Genomic DNA, 16,126 nt, shown 5'->3' with positions numbered 1-16,126 from the left:
TAGTGTGTTACTGCGTTTTGCTTATAAAATTTAATGCTTAGTGGATTTATCTTAGTCCGCTTGGGGTGGGCTTTCTACTCATTTTATTGCACCTCTAGACCAGCCGATAGTAACTAAGGCACATGTTCATATCAATAGAAAGCAGAGCCTTGGAAGTAATAGGTGGAGGGAGGACTTGGTACACTTGTGGGAGTGATTTGCAATTTGATCTTCCACAAATCAATAGAAGTTATGCTGTAGTTTTCCAATAATTTTTGAGAGGAATACTATCTTGTTTTTATATATCTGAAAGCTAGTCTGTGACTTTCTGCCTTTTTAGTTCATATTGCATATAAAGTAAAAACCAAGAACTATTTGGTATAAATTACTATCAAGCCACATGCTGTGACTTTGAAGTGTGGTTCTTGTTATTTTGTGGGCAAAATTATGTTCTATTTTGAATCAGTGGACTTGAACTAAGAATTTACTCCTCTGTAAGCCTTAAAACCTGTAAGGGTGGACTGAATAATTCACTTTAGAAATCATGAATTTTGGGTTTTGTATTAGCCTTAAATATAGTCACATTTGGTTTAAGTAATACAAAACTTGATGCTAAGCTTAGTGACTCTGGTAAACATTAGAAAAAAAATTTTTTTTTGAGATGGAGTCTCACTCTGTTGCCCAGGCTGGAGTGCAGTGGCGCGATCTCAGCTCACTGCAGCCTCCACCTCCCAGGTTCAAGCGATTCTCTTGCCTCAGCCTCCTGAGTGGCTGGGATTACAGGCGCCCGCCACCATGGCCAGCTAATTTTTGTAATTTTTAATAGAGATGGGGTTTCGCCATGTTGGCCAGGCTGGTCTCGAACTCCTGGCCTCAGGTGATCCACATGTCTTGGCCTCCCAAAGTGCTGGGATTACAGGCATGAGCCACTGTGCCTGGCCTTGTCCAGTGTTTTTTAGTCATTCAAGAATCTAGCCTCATTTCATCCCAGCTGGAAGAAAAAGTTCAACATAGGGTTTATAATGTATTATTTTTAAAATTTTCAATTAGTACATAGATTTTCTTAAATATACTTCTTAGAAAACAAATTGCATTTAAATATTACAGATGCGGTGTCAGTCTGCTTTGACCATCCCCAGCCCTTTTCTCCTCTTGCCTTCCTCCACTTACCAGAGTGGTGATACAGAGGTAATCACTGTAACTGGTTTACAATTAATGGATTTATAATCACATAATTGTATGTACCTTTGGAAAATAATGTCATGTAGGTTTTTTTTTTTAATCCTGTAATGTTCATTCACTTTTTGGAGATCTTTCAAAGGTAGTGTATGTGGCTATACCAAGTTTTTTTTTTAATTTTTTAAGTTCTAGGGTACATGTGTACAACCTGCAGGTTTGTTACATAGGTATATGTGTGCTGTGTTGATTTGGTGCACCCATCAACTTGTCATTTACATTTGGTGTTTCTCCTAATGCTATCCCTCCCCCGGCCCCCCAGCCCCCAGTAGACCCCAGTGTGTGATGTTCCCCTCCCTGTGTCCATGTGTTCTCATTGTTCAACTTATGAGAACATGGGGTGTTTGGTTTTCTTTTCTTGTTTTCTGTTTTGCTGAGAATGATGGTTTCCAACTTCATGTCCCTGCAAAGGACATGAACTCATCCTTTTTTAATGGCTGCATAGTATTCCATGGTGTATATGTGCCACATTTTCTTTATCCAGTCTGTTATTGATGGACATTTGGGTTGGTTCCAAGTCTTTGCTATTGTGAATAGTGCCACAATAAACATACGTGTGCATGTTCTTTATAGTAGCATGATTTATAATCCTTTGGGTATATACCCAGTGATGGGATGGCTGGGTCAAATGGTATTTCTAGTTCTAGATCCTTGAGGAATCGCCACACCGACTTCCACAATGGTTGAACTAGTTTACAGTCCCACCAACGGTGTAAAAGTGTTCCTATTTCTCCACATGCTCTCCAGCACCTGTTGTTTCCTGACTTTTTAATGATTGCCATTCTAACTGGTGTGAGATGGCATCTCATTGTGGTTTTGATTTGCATTTCTCTGATGACCAGTGATGAGCATTTTTTCATATGTCTGTTGGCTGCATAAATGTCTTCTTTTGAGAAGTGTCTGTTCATACCCTTTGCCCACTTTTTGATGGGGTTGTTTTTTTCTTGTAAATTTATTTAAGTTCTTTGTAGATTCTGGATATTAGTCCTTTGTCAGATGGGTAGATTGCAAAAATTTTATCCTGTTCTGTAGGTTGCCTGTTCACTCTGATGATAGTTTCTTTTGCTGTGCAGAAGCTCTTTAGTTTAATTAGATCCCATTTGTCTATTTGGCTTTTGTTGCCATTGCTTTTGGTGTTTTAGTCATGAAGTCTTTGTTCATGCCTATGTCCAGAATGGGCTATACCAAATTCTTAATTTCTGTGTTGGTATATGTAGTATGGATACCATAATTGACACAGGTATTTACCTATTGAAAGACAAGCTTTTTGCAGTTTTTAGTTCACAGCAACAATTTTACAGACCATCTTTGTACCTGCCACCTTGTTTATGTGTGACTTCCTCCAGAGTAGAAGTGGAGGCGTGGAAAGCTGCTTCATAGGGTTTCCACACTGAGGATTTTCACAGAGATTGCTTTCCACTTCTCACCAGCAGCAGATCACTTGATATCTGAACAGTTTTTAAATTTCAGTATTCTGGTGAGTGGAATGATTTCCTTGGTGAATCGTCTATTTTTCTTTTTTTTCTTATCAATTTGTAGGGGTTTTTGTTTTGTTTTAATCTGAAAATATGCCGGCTGCTAATCCGTGATGAATAGATTTTTTAAAATATTTTCTTGGCCAGGTGCGGTGGCTCACACCTGTAATCCCAGCACTTTGGGAGGCCGAGGCAGGCGGATCACAAGGTCAGGAGATCGAGACCGTCCTGGCTAACACAGTGAAATCCCGTCTCTACTAAAAATAGAAAAAATCAGCCAGGTGTCGCGGCGTGCACCTATAGTCCCAGCTGCTTGAGAGGCTGAGGCAGGAGAATGGCGTGAACCCAGGAGGTGGAGCTTGCAGTGAGCCAAGATCGTGCCACTGCACTCTAGCCTGGGCAACAGAGTGAGACTCCGTTTCAAAAAAAAAAAAAAAAAAAATTGAAGTTTGTGTCTCTGATAATGGTTTGTGTCAACCAGTGTACGATCAGGAGACAAGCCACACAATATAAACAGGAAAAGTTTGATATGAAGAGATATTAGCTATAACAGTGGTTTGCAGTGATGAGGCATATTATCTGCAGAATTTTAAGAAATTCGTGAAGCAGTAAAAAGAACTTTTTTATTTATTTTATTTATTTATTTTTTTGAGATGGAGTCTTGCTCTCTTGCCCAGGCTGGAGGCTGGAGTGCAGTGGCACGATCACAGCTCACTGCAACCTCCACCTCCCAGGTTCAAGCAATTTTCGTGCCTCAGCCTCCCGAGTGGCTGGGATTATAGGCATGAGCCACCATGCCCAGCTAATTTTTTTGTATTTTTAGTAGAGATGGGGTTTCACCATGTTGGCCAGACTGGTCTCGAACTTCTGACCTCAAGTGGTCCACCTGCCTCAGCATCCCAAAGTGCTGGGATTACAGGCATGAGCCACCTCACCCAGCCAAAAAAGAACTTTAAAGAATACAGAGATAGCAGATGTAGGAAGCAGCCACCCACCCACTCCCTCAAGCTGAATTTCAGAACTCATTAGCGAGCATACAGTCCTGGCCCTCCGGGTGGGGAAGCTCATGGTAGGTGCAAATCCATCTGAGAGAGTGCCAAGGAAGCCATCCATGTTTGTCACACCAGTGGCAATCTTCTGGGAAGTCATCCAAGGTGGTGAGGGGTAAGCCATACATAGGAGGTTGCCACAGTAGTGGCATTCCACTGTAAAGCTGTGAGCTGCTGGAGCAGGGCACTGAGGGTGTCTCCCTACTGGAGCAAACCAGAGCCAGGAAAAGAAATCCTTCCAGCATCCTGCCAGTTCCCTTACAAAACATCATGCTGCTTCCCCAATACCGAGGCCAGACTTCCCTGAGGAGGCTTTCTAGTGTGGCTTAGTAGGAAGGACCAGGCTCAATTCCTAGCTTTGTGTGAGCTCCAAGTACTGTTTTCTCTAAACCTTTTCCCCAGCCTTGTGTATAAAAGGAGAAATCGTCATATGGTCCAGTGTCATTATCACAGAGCAGACAATGACAGGTGGATTGGGAGCTGAGGCAAGAAGTTGATAATAGTCACAGTCCACCCCTTTGGCTACTCAGCTTCCACATTTGCCCATCTACACACTTTGACGCTTCTGAACAACAGTGGAACAGCTCTACATTTCCACCTAACAGGATACAGCTATACTTTATTACAAGTCACGTTTGCTCCTTTCCCCAACAGGAGAAGCCCAGTACCAGCAGTCATTGTATCCATTGTTGGCTGTATGAATTACTCAAGTTCTGTCACTGTTCCACCAAATGCTCTGTTATCAAAAGACTGATTTGTGGCCAGTGCAGTGGCTCACGCCTGTAATCCCAACACTTTGGGAGGTCGAGATAGATTGGTCTGCATGATACATTGGTTTCATCCAAAAGTGGAAAGCTAAAGCACTGCAGCCCCACATCCAGACCAATCTGTCTTGGGCAGATCACTGAAGGTCGGGAGTTTGAGACCAACCCGGCCAACATGGTGAAACCCCATCTCTACTAAAAATACACAAATTAGCTGTGCATAGTGGCAGACACCTGTAATCTCAGCTACTCGGGAGGCTGAGTCAGGAGAATCACTTGAACCTGGTAGGCGGAGGTTGCAGTGAGCTGAGATTGTGCCACTGCATTCCAGTCTAGGCCATAGAGCAAGATTCTGTCTCAAAAAATAAATAAATAATAAACCTTATTGTCAATTTAACCTCCAAAAACGTGTATATTAAATTAAAATGGAAGGAGAAAATGAAAATGGTTAGAACATACGAATAAATACATACAAGAGGAAAATGGAAAACATTCAAAGCTACTATAGCCGTCATTTCTACAAACCTTCAACCTTTTTTAACTCCCTATTTGAGATTTATTTTGCCCTTGGCCAGAACCTCAGCTGGTCAGAGTTCTTAACCTGGTGGAGTGACCCAAATACTCATTACTGAAGAATCTTGAGTCCTCCTGTGCTACCTGTTTTGGTTGCTGTAATTTTTCATGAGCCTTTACTATTGGATGTGGAAATACTCAGGCACCCAGAGAATCTCCTGTGTTCCAGAAATAGTCCTTTTTGCCTCCATTGTGTACTAGCAATACACTCACTTTGGTAATCAGGATTGATCATTCCTGCCAGTATAGTTACACCTTTTGTTTCTTATTGGTTCAGTGGCATCAGAAACCCAGATGGCAATCTCATCTTAGATCTTACATCAGTGGAACAATTGTTGTGTCTCTGATTGAAGGATCCCCTGGGAACTAAGACTGCCAAACCAGCAAGCTTGAGTTTGCTAAAGTAAGAAGTATAATCATGAAAGGAGCCACTCCCACTTCCACCCTGTGATTCCTAGAACTGTATACTCTGGCTCAAAGCATGTACTGTCATGTGGAACTCCATCCTTTCACTGTGGTATCTGCCAGCTATCATCATAAGTGGGTATTCAGTGAACCATTCCACCTTTCAGTTAGATTAACCACTTCTGGGTGTTGGAGCATGTTAATTTCATAGGCATGAGCTCATTGCAGCATTTCATTTGCTGGGAAACTGATTCCATGCTTAGAAGGAATGCTATGGGAAATGTCATGGTAGTGGACAAGGCATTTTGTGAGTAGGTGGATTGGATAGTAGTACTGGCAGAAGCATTATGGGCAGGGAAAGCAATCCATATCCAGAATACATGTCTATTCCAGTGAAGATGAATCTCTGCCCCCTATATGATGGAAAAGATCTGATGTAGTCAATTTGCCACCAGGTAGATGGCTGTTACCCATGGAATTGGTGCCATATTGCAGCCTCAATATTGGTCTTGGCTCTTGACAGATTGGGCAGTTGGCAGTAGTGCCTGTCAGCCTTGGTAAGGGGAATCCCCTGATGTTGAGCCCACACACAGCCTCTATCCCTGCTACTGTGGCTGCATTATTTATGGACCCATTGAGCAAGTGGTATAGTAGCTGGGGAATGTGCACTGATATTATAATTAATGTAACTGATAACCTCAGCACATTGTTTTGTCAACTTGATTAATAAGAGCCTCCTCTGCTATGGATGCCCTTTGGTGGGTGTATTAGTCCGAAGCTGCTGATAGACATACCTGAGACTGGCACTTTACAAAAGAAAGATTTAATGGGCTTACAGTTGTTCCACATGGCTGGGGAGGCCTCACAATCATGGCAGAAGGCAAGGAAGAGCAAGTCACGTCTTACATGGATGGCAGCAGGCAAAGAGAGACCTTGTGCAGAGAAACTCCCGTTTTTAAAAGCATCAGATCTCATGAGACTTACTATCACAAGAACAGCATAGGAAAGACCCTCCCCCATGATTCAGTCATCTCCCACTGGGTGCCTTCTACAACACGTGAGAATTATGGGAGCTACAAGATGATATTTGGGTGGGGACACAGAGCCAAACCATATCAGTGGGCATTAACCTAGGGCACAGATATCTTCAGTCTGCGCCCATTCCCAGAGGTCCATCCACAGATAATTCCCAGACTTCCTTGTCACCAGCCTTCCAGACCTGTTTCTTCCAAGTCCCTATCTAGCCAAGCCATTAGCAGCTACCCATTAATTAGTGTAAGTCTGTATTTCTGGCCATGTCTCAGTTCAGACAAGTGGCCAAAGGTACTCCTTGAAGTTCTGTTCACTGGGAGGATTTTTTTTTCTTTTTGACCACTGTCCTTCAGGGTGGCCCTCGGGTGGGGCTATAGTATTTTAGCTATCCACTTTTGCATGAAACCAGCATATGCAGACCAATGTGTAAACCAGACTTGATTTTTTTTCTTTCTTGGTCAGTTGGTTGTTAGAACAACCCCCAGGAGACCATAGGTATGGGTTGAGGGAGAGAAGGCAATGAAAGCGGAGTTGGTGTTGAAAGAGTCTCAGCCACCTGTTCAAGCAAGCTACACTACTTCTGTCTTCAGACCTGCTAAAGCAAGCTAAGTCTATTGTGTGCCATTTCTGTCTGATGATAGATTGCTGCTTTGCATGTCCAAGTTCATGACTAGGCTAGCTAACAACATCCACATTATGATGGGAAGCTCAGGCCACATGATCCCCTGCCATCCCGTGGTTAGGTATTCAGTCTCTACCAAGGCACAGTAGTAAGACAAACTTTCTTAAAAGCAGAGTAGTAATCTTCAGAAGACATAGGTTTGCTTCCCCATGATTCTCCTACTGGTGCTAAAAGAGGCTCCACACAATATCCCTATAGGCCATGATACTTTCAGTATCGTTGGATCTGCTGGATCATAAGACCCACATGGTAGAGCAGCTTGTGCTATAACTCAAACTTGGAATAGAGCCTTTTCTTGCTCTAGTACCCGCTCAAAAATGATAATCTTACGGGTGACTCTAGATGGGCTGAAATAGCACACTCAAATAAAGTATATGTTGCCTTCAAAATTCAAAATGACCTACCAAGCATCATGTCTCTTTAATCATGGTGCACAGTGTGAAGTGCAGCAACTTATCTTTCATTTTGGAGGGGGATATTTTAATTTGTTCCAAATCATTGAACCCCTAGAAACTTCACTGAGTTTCTGAATTATGGGATTTTTCTTTCACCTTTTAGTTTTTATATGTTTTATTAAGCACCTAAGTACTTGCCACATCCTGCTCATTTCTAGTCAGCATAATGTCATCAGTGTAGTGGACCAATGTGATATTGTGTGGATTATCATGATGAACAAGGTCTCTGTGGACTATATCATGGCAGAGAGAAGGAGAACTGACAAAGCTTTCAGGCAAGACTATAAAGGTATACTGTGGCTTTGCCAGGTAAAAGCAAACTGCCTCTCATGGTACAAAAGGCTTTAAGGAAATAACTGCATGTCAAGTCCCAGGAGCATATTAATGTGTTTCAGTAAAGATACTAAGTCTGTGACAGCAGCTGCAGTTGAAATCACCACCTCATTAAGATGTGGAACTGATACTCCCTAGTTATTTTCTAAGATCTGTCTTCTGCACAGGCCAGAGTGGTGAGTTAAATGATGAAGGGATGGTTGTCATTACTCTTGCTTCTTTCAAGTCTTTGATGGTGGCATTAATGCCCAGGGCCATTTCCCCAGGATTATGGCATTGCTTCTGGTTTGCTTTTTTGATAGGGAGGGAAAGTTCCAGGGGCTTCCAGTAATCCCTTCCTACCATAATTGATTCTTAGCTCATATGTCAAAAAACCAATATGGCAATTCTTCATATTGTTAATTGTATTTGTTCTAAGTATTCACTCAGAAACTGGGGAAGTAGTCACAGGGTGGGTCCATGTACCAATTTGGTCCACGGTAATTCAGACCTGAGCTATGACTCCTTCTATATCACCTTACCACTGTAAGCCTTCATTTTGACTGGTAAGCCACAGTGGTGTTTTGGGTACCCAAGAATTAGCATTAATTTAGGCCCTGGGTCTAGTAACCACCAAAATGTCTGGATATTTTCTTTTCTCTGAAGGACAGTAATTTAAGAAAATGATTGCAGGTCCCTTAGGGAACGGTTTGGAAGATTTATAACATGAACCTGCAGCAGTGAAGGGTCCTTCTTCAAGGAGATCCATCCCCCCCTTTGGTCAAGGGCCTCTGGTCTGTGAATTGACTTAAATCTGGAACCTGGGTCAGAGGCTGTGACTCTTCACTGTGGTGACTCAAGTTTTGGCTACTAGACCTATAGATTTTTCTGTTCCATACATTAAGCAATTTTCTGTTATATACAGTAAGCAATCTTATATACATTAAGCAATTTCTGTTATATACAGTAAGCAATCTTATATACATTAAGCAATTTCTGTTATATACATTAAGCAATCTATGATTTCATACCTGGGGACACATTAACTACCAAAGATCTCTGCAGGCCAAGGGATTCTGACTACTGATACATCCCTATTGCCCTTTATAATGGATGTGCCCACCTTGTCTTTTGCCAGTTAAAGCCTGCCACTTCGCTCTTCCACTTTGGAATTGCATTTTCTTCATTGAAATCACAGGGCCCATCTCAATGGCAATGAGAAACTTGATGAGCTTGTAAATACAACTGTCACTGTAATTTAGCATGCCCCTAATAAAAATTTGTGCTTGATTTTTAGCAATATTATCCCTGTGACTATGAGAAATAAGAGATACTTTTAGGGGTATCATGGAAGCTCTCTGGTTTCAGACGATGAATTAAGCCTAGAATTAAAGGTCATGACTTGTCATTGTCTTCCAGAAGTGCTGAAGTGCATTCAAAAAAAATCCACCTCACACCACAGTCTCTGTAGTCAGCATGGCTACCATTATAGTCAATGTAGTAGCAATTTAGGCTCCTAAAGGCACATGCTTCAGCAGGTACTTTAGCACAATCGGCCACAGGTAATAACGTGATTGTGATGCCACTGCATGCAAAGAATACTAACATTCCAATTTCCTGTTGGCTCAGCACTGTATTCAAGCCTAAGGTTGCAACCAACCAAATCCCAAGTTCCATCTGTGTTCTGTTTCAGTACATTTTCTGTTGTTTATAACATAATACCTGAAATGGGGAAATTTGGGAAGAAAAGGAATTTATTTCTTAAAGTTATGGAGGCTGGGAAGTCTAAGGTTGAGGAGGCACATCTGGTAAGAGCCTTCTTGCTGGTGGGGACCCTCCATAGAGACCTGAGGCAGCACAGGGTATCACATGGTGAGGGAGCTGAGCATGCTAGCCCAAGTCTTCCTTTCTTATAAAGCCACCAGTCCCACTCCCATGATAGTCCATTAATTTAACAACCCACAAATCCATCAATCCACGAATGGATTAATCCGTTAATCCACGAATGGATTGATCCGTTAATCCACGAATGGATTGATCCGTTAATCCACGAATGGATTGATCCGTTAATCCACGAATGGATTGATCCGTTAATCCACGAATGGATTGATCCGTTAATGCACGAATGGGTTAGTCCGTTAATCCACGAATGGGTTAGTCCGTTAATCCACGAATGGGTTAGTCCGTTAATCCACGAATGGGTTAAGCCGTTAATCCACGAATGGGTTAATCCGTTAATCCACGAATGGATTAATCCATTATCATAAGGGCAGAGTCCTCATGACCCAATCACCTCTTAAAGGTCTCACCTTTCAGTACTGCCACATTGGGGATTAAATTTTAACATGAGTTTTGGAGAGGACAGACATTCAAACCATAGCAGGTCTATCCTCTGGGAACACCCTGCTCCTGGTACCAGTTCTGTATCAGTCATGGGCCAATCAGGAGACAGAAAGCACACAGTAATTCAAACAGGGAAAGTTTGATATAAAGAATTATTAACTATAACAAAGGATTGGCATACTGCTTGTAAGCAATAAAGAGAACTCTAAAGAATACAAGGATAGCGGATGTAGGGACCAGCCACTACCATTCAGGGCTGAGATCCAGACCTCATTGGAGAGGATCTGGCCAAAGCTTATTGGATGGCTGAGAAATTCACAGAGACTGCAAAGCTATTCAAAGGGGTGCTGTAGGGGACCTGTCACAGGAGGTGCCATGCAAGTGGCACTCTACCATGGAGCTACATGCATCACTGGAGCCAGCACCACAGAAACTGTATATACTACAAGAACCTGGTGCTGCAGAAGCCATGCACACTGCAAGAGCCTGCCTAGAGGAGCACAAGGTAACCTGGAAAAAAACCCTGCCACCTCCTACAGGGTCCCTCCAGCACCCTCTACTGAGAGCTTAACTTCTTGCCAGTTGGCAAAGAGGAAATATTTATAGGGTCCATATTTGTTATTGCAGAACAGACAATAAAGAATGAATTTGGAGCTGAGATATAAGTTGATAACTGATACAGTATTTTATCATACTGAAGTTTTAGTTCTGATATCAAAGTTATCAATTTTCCTATTGGCTTTTATATTCTGTTTAAAAAATCAGTTTGTGCATGTGTGGCATGTGTGTCTGTATGCATGTGTATGTATGTGCATTTAGATCTTTAATCCATTTGGAATTTATAGTGTATGGGGTAAGGTGATGATTTAATTTATTCCAAATAGCCTCCATGTTCTCTTTAGTTTGAAAAGCCACATATATCGTATATAAATTTATGCATGTAAATATGTTTCTCTGCTCTGTTCCATTCATCTGTTTATTAATTGCTTTACACAAGACAGATTTTCTTGTCTGAACAAAGGACTTGGATTAGGACTTTATACTAAAGTCTGAGGAAATATTTGGCATTTGTAGGAAGAATGAAAAGATTGTTAATAGAGGATGGCAAATTGTTTTCTAAGTGAAACAAATGCTTTAACGTTCATTTGTGTTAATCTCTATTAACGTACTTTGGTTTTTCACTTGTTAGTAAACACTGCTTAGAAGCAAGGGCCTCCATCTTAGCTTTCCTGCTTACCCACTAACTCTAGAATTCATATTGAGAGGCTGCTGGCTGACCAGAGGCAAAGGCTAGCTTGTAGAAATGCAAATCAATGCTTAGGTTTTAAAGTCTGGGACCAACCCCTACTTCACCTGGGGTTGGTTCAAGATGTAATCATCTTAGTCCTTCAACCCTGTCTTCCAAGTACAGATAAGAGAATTTCATACATAAATAAGAGATTTAATGGCATTTGGAGTCATTTTTATTTATTCAAATACTCATAGAAATAAAGGTTGGAAAAAGAAGATATCACCAGTCAGCTCTAAATGGGAATCTGGATGGAGCTGTTTGAACCTGAAAAGCTGTCAGTTGAACATTTTCTGCCATATTGGGTAGGAAAACATCGTCAATTCTTTTTTTGTGTTTAATAGGTACCTGTAATATAAGTAGATATTGGTGTTTATTAAGAACATGGTGAATAATTCTTGTTATAGCATCATAAAAAGTCACTGTTATTAATGAGACCAAGATCATTGATTCAGTCTGGGTTAGGCCATATAGTATGCCTTCTTGTCTGTATTTTGCCACTTGTCCTAAAGGGAATTGGTCAAGAATGAATCCATCAGTGGAAAGCCATTTCCAGTTAAGGAAGAAAACACAGCTCATACTTCAAGTAATCTAAAAATTCCTTAATTTCTTATCATTTGTGTTAGTGCAGGGCTAATTTTTAGAAAATTAACTGTATTCTTACATTTCAGCCATGTATAAATTCCTCTTCAATCAGTATTTATCTGACTTGTCTCATAGGCCTTGTTTAAGAAGTCAGACCTGAGATCTGAAGTTCCAGCTAACTGTATACCTTCCCTGGCCTTGAGGTTTTTTGCTTGGGGTTCCCGTATTGTACATAGCCACTGGGCCAATGGGCCCACAAGACACTTCACTGTAGGGTTTATTTATTTGGTAGGGCAATGTTCATCAATTAGCTTTAGCCTATCACCCTTCTGAATCTCTCAAATATAAATCTTCACTAATGCACTTATCTGCTTAGCAGCCTTTTCAACAAGTCACGATCACCAACACCCCCAATGGTATTGCAGCTTTCAGGGTGAAATAGAGATGAAGTGATTCTTGAAAGCCCTTGTCAAATCCCACCCATAAAAAGTGAACTTTGCTTCTTTTTGAAAAGGCCTTTTGCAGAAACATAGACATATAATACAATTTCACATTTTCAAGAAAGATGACTGCACAGAGATTGGTGAGTCAAGCAAATGGTGGACATTAGTAACGTGGCCCTCACTTGGTCAAGATGGTGTTTGGGTATCTTCCCAACCTGTCTTTCCCCCTTCTTAACTGCATGTTTAGAAATCTTGAAACTTTTGATCCTTATAACTAGACCACCAGCTGCGGAATTACACCATCGAATGACTTGGAATGGCATACTTTTCTCTGAAGGAATGATTAAATCTTTTCCTCTTAATTTTTCATCAGGTAATGGGAAAGAATTCTTTTTTTTTTTTTTTTTTTTTTGAGATGAAGTCTCACTCTTGTTGCCCAGGCTGGAGTGCAATGGCGCAATCTCAGCTCACCGCAACCTCTGCCTCCCAGGTTCAAGCAATTCTCCTTCCTCAGCCTCCCGAGTAGCTGGGATTACAGGCGCCTGCCACTATGCCCAGCTAATTTTTGTATTTTTCATAGAGACAGTGTTTCACCATGTTGGCCAGGCTGGTCTCAAACTTCTGGCCTCAGGTGATCTGCCTGCCTCGGCCTCCCAAAGTGCTGGGATTACAGGTGTGAGCCACCGTGCCCAGCCAGGAATTCTTAAATGTGTTGATTAGATATGTGAATCTCTAGAAGGGATTCTGAAAGAAAATGGAGCAAAGAGTAAAATACTTATTAAAGCAGTAGAGAGCAGCACTTTGGGAGGCCGAGGCGGGTGGATCACGAGGTCAGGAGATCGAGACCATCCTGGCTAACACGGTGAAACCCCGTCTCTACTAAAAATACTAAAAATTAGCCGGGCGTGGTGGCGGGCGCCTGTAGTCCCAGCTACTCGGGAGGCTGAGGCAGGAGAATGGCGTGGACCCAGGAGGCGGAGCTTGCAGTGAGCCGAGATCGCGCCACTGCACTCCAGCCTGGGCGACAGAGCGAGACTCCGTCTCAAAAAAAAAAAAAAAAAAAAAAAGCAGTAGAGAGGAGGCAGTGGAAGAGGAAGTATATGTTGTTTTACATAAACTAAAAACTGAAAGATTTTACGAGTTCTTCAAATACATGCTAATCTGCATCCCAGGAATTTTCTTGGAGGGTAGATTTCTCACGTGTTTTAAAATGACTTCCGAAACTATTTCTGCTCTGTTGGGGAACTCAGATAAGGAGTCTGATGCTGCTAGTTAATTGTTGAAGATGATTGGGGGAAAAAAGAAATTCAGAGATGGAACACAGCAAGGTGTTGGTACTGATTCCACACCCATTTATTGACTTGTAATTTAGAAGGTGCTGTTATAGGATTATTTCAACATCAGAATTTTGTTATCCAGATTCAAGGCATCTACATAAGCTCCTGATATATAATTTTTCTAATGTAAGTCTGAAGTGACCCAAAAATCATGAAATCAAATTGTAAGGCTTTATTGTTTAATGCATGTAATCAATCTTATTATTACTTACAGTCTGTGGCCTTTGAATCCATCTTGTTATTTTACTGCCTTTGAGATTAGTCTTTAAAAAGCGTTGCTGGGAGTATCTGGATGATGTGGAAGCAGAAGTTGGGGAGTATTGAGCCTGGGATATAAGGTCTATAAAGTTAAAAATGTTAAATTATATCTCTGGTTGCAATGGATAAACCTAGATTATTTTGATGTTTTATTTTTTTGAGAGTGGGGGACTCTGTTGCCCAGGCTGGAGTGCAGTGGCACGATCTTAGCTCACTATAACCTCAAATTCCTGTATCTAGATTTAATTCATAAAATTTAGGGCTTAAAATTGGCATCTAACTCAGCTTATTTTTCAGCTTCATCAATTTTGAGCAAATGTGTCAAAACTTGGAGAGAGTTTTTTGCCCAATAGTCGCATGACCAAGTAAAAGTGAAGGAGGTGACAAGAGACTTGGACTGTGGTAGGTAGAAGCGGATAGACTGAGAGCTACTCAAGTTAGTAGGAGTTGAGAATTAACCAGATTTGCAGGGTGACAAAGAATAGCTCCCAAATTTCTGGCTTAAGCAACTGGATATTTGGCACTACCATTTGCTGAAAGAACATCTCCCCCACCCCAAAAGTAGGAAGGGAGAAGGATAGGAAGACGGGTTCCATTCCTGTTGAACTTGTGAGCCTGAGACACGTGAACACAGACATTATTCATTGGACATATGGGTCACTGGATATAGGGGTCTACAGCTCAGAGGAGAGTTTTGAGCTGCAGATGTAGACTTAGCAAACAATGATTAAAGCTGTGGGAAATATGCAATTATTTGGAGACAATGTGAGGTGAGAGAAGAAGGGGCCAGAAAGATCCCCGAACAACTTCAGTGTTTAGAGGTTGGATACAGTAGGAGGAACTAGAAAAGGAGATAGAAAAAGCAGCCAGAGGAAGAGGAAAACCACAAGGAGCAGTGCCAGGAGAATAATTAGGAGAAGGGTGTGGTCAGCTGTTTCAAATGCTGCTGAGACATGAAATCAGTGAGAACTCAGCAGTGTCCTTTGGACTTGGAGACAGAAGTGAAGGTGATCTTGGCAAGAGCAACTGCAATGCAATGGTGGTAAGAAAAATCAGATTGCTGGTGGTGTTGCAGAGACCTATTCTTGGCCCCCAATTGCAAGTCTCTCCTCTCTTCTTAGAAATAGACCTCACATTTTTTGTTCACACGGCATCCTAGAATAAAAACTACATTTCCCAGTCTCCTTTGTGTGGTCTTGGGGCTAAGTGCTGGCCAATGGAATGTACGCAGAAGTGTCACAAGTGACTTCCAGGAAGCATTCTTCAAGCTTCAAGGGAGGGGTGGGCCCTTTTTGTTGCCTTCCTCCTTCCTATTGGCCAGAAAGCTTAAGCATCATATTGGACCATGAGGTAGTGAGCAACATTTGGAAGCCACAAGTTGAGAATGGCAAAACCTGAGAGAAATTAAGTGAGGTGAATCACGAAAGTGAGTATAGGCAACTCTTTTAAGAAGTCTGACTGGGAAGAGAAAGACCAGCAGCAGGGGAAGGAATATGTTGTCAAGGCAGCAGGGGCGGGGGGAGCTATTTTACAGTGGATTTTATGATCCTGGCACATACATGATCAATAAGTAATTGTTGGTTGCAAGATTAGAGGGATGCATGGATGGGAAATCCAAGTATGTAGAAAAGAAGCAGGTAGTTCAAGGCCCCTGAGAAGGTAGCAGCAGATGGGCCCTTTACATAGGGATTGCCCTGGGGAAGAAAAGGGACATCGTTTCCATGTTCACAGGAGGGAAGGAGAAGCAGCAGAGTACAGATGTAGGTAGGCTGGGAGACAGGGAGAAGATGGCATTCCTGTCTGAGGGTTTCTAATTTCTCTGTGAAGTGGGAGATGAAAGGATGAGGCGTTGGGGGGAGCGTATGAAGATCTGAGGAGACAAGGCAGATTTAAAACAGTTGCTGCAGAGA

At 41.8% G+C, this 16,126-nt stretch overlaps 1 protein-coding gene across 1 annotated transcript in view; it reads right to left on the bottom strand.

Moving 5' to 3' along the window:
• Positions 1 to 11,737: 11,737 nt before the first annotated feature.
• The window catches only part of LOC101132561 (coiled-coil domain-containing protein 162), a 41,594-nt gene continuing 37,205 nt past the window's right edge, over positions 11,738 to 16,126 (bottom strand). The window contains 2 exon segments of the mRNA XM_055390745.2: positions 11,738 to 11,941; positions 14,171 to 14,298. Coding sequence (XP_055246720.2) covers positions 11,816 to 11,941; positions 14,171 to 14,298 — 254 coding nt within the window. The 3' untranslated portion in view covers positions 11,738 to 11,815.

Source organism: Gorilla gorilla, chromosome 5, assembly GCF_029281585.2.
Source record: "Gorilla gorilla gorilla isolate KB3781 chromosome 5, NHGRI_mGorGor1-v2.1_pri, whole genome shotgun sequence".
Taxonomy (NCBI): Eukaryota; Metazoa; Chordata; class Mammalia; order Primates; family Hominidae; genus Gorilla; species Gorilla gorilla.
The sequence above is the reverse complement of the archived record's forward strand: the minus strand, read 5'-3'. Positions and strand labels throughout refer to the sequence as shown.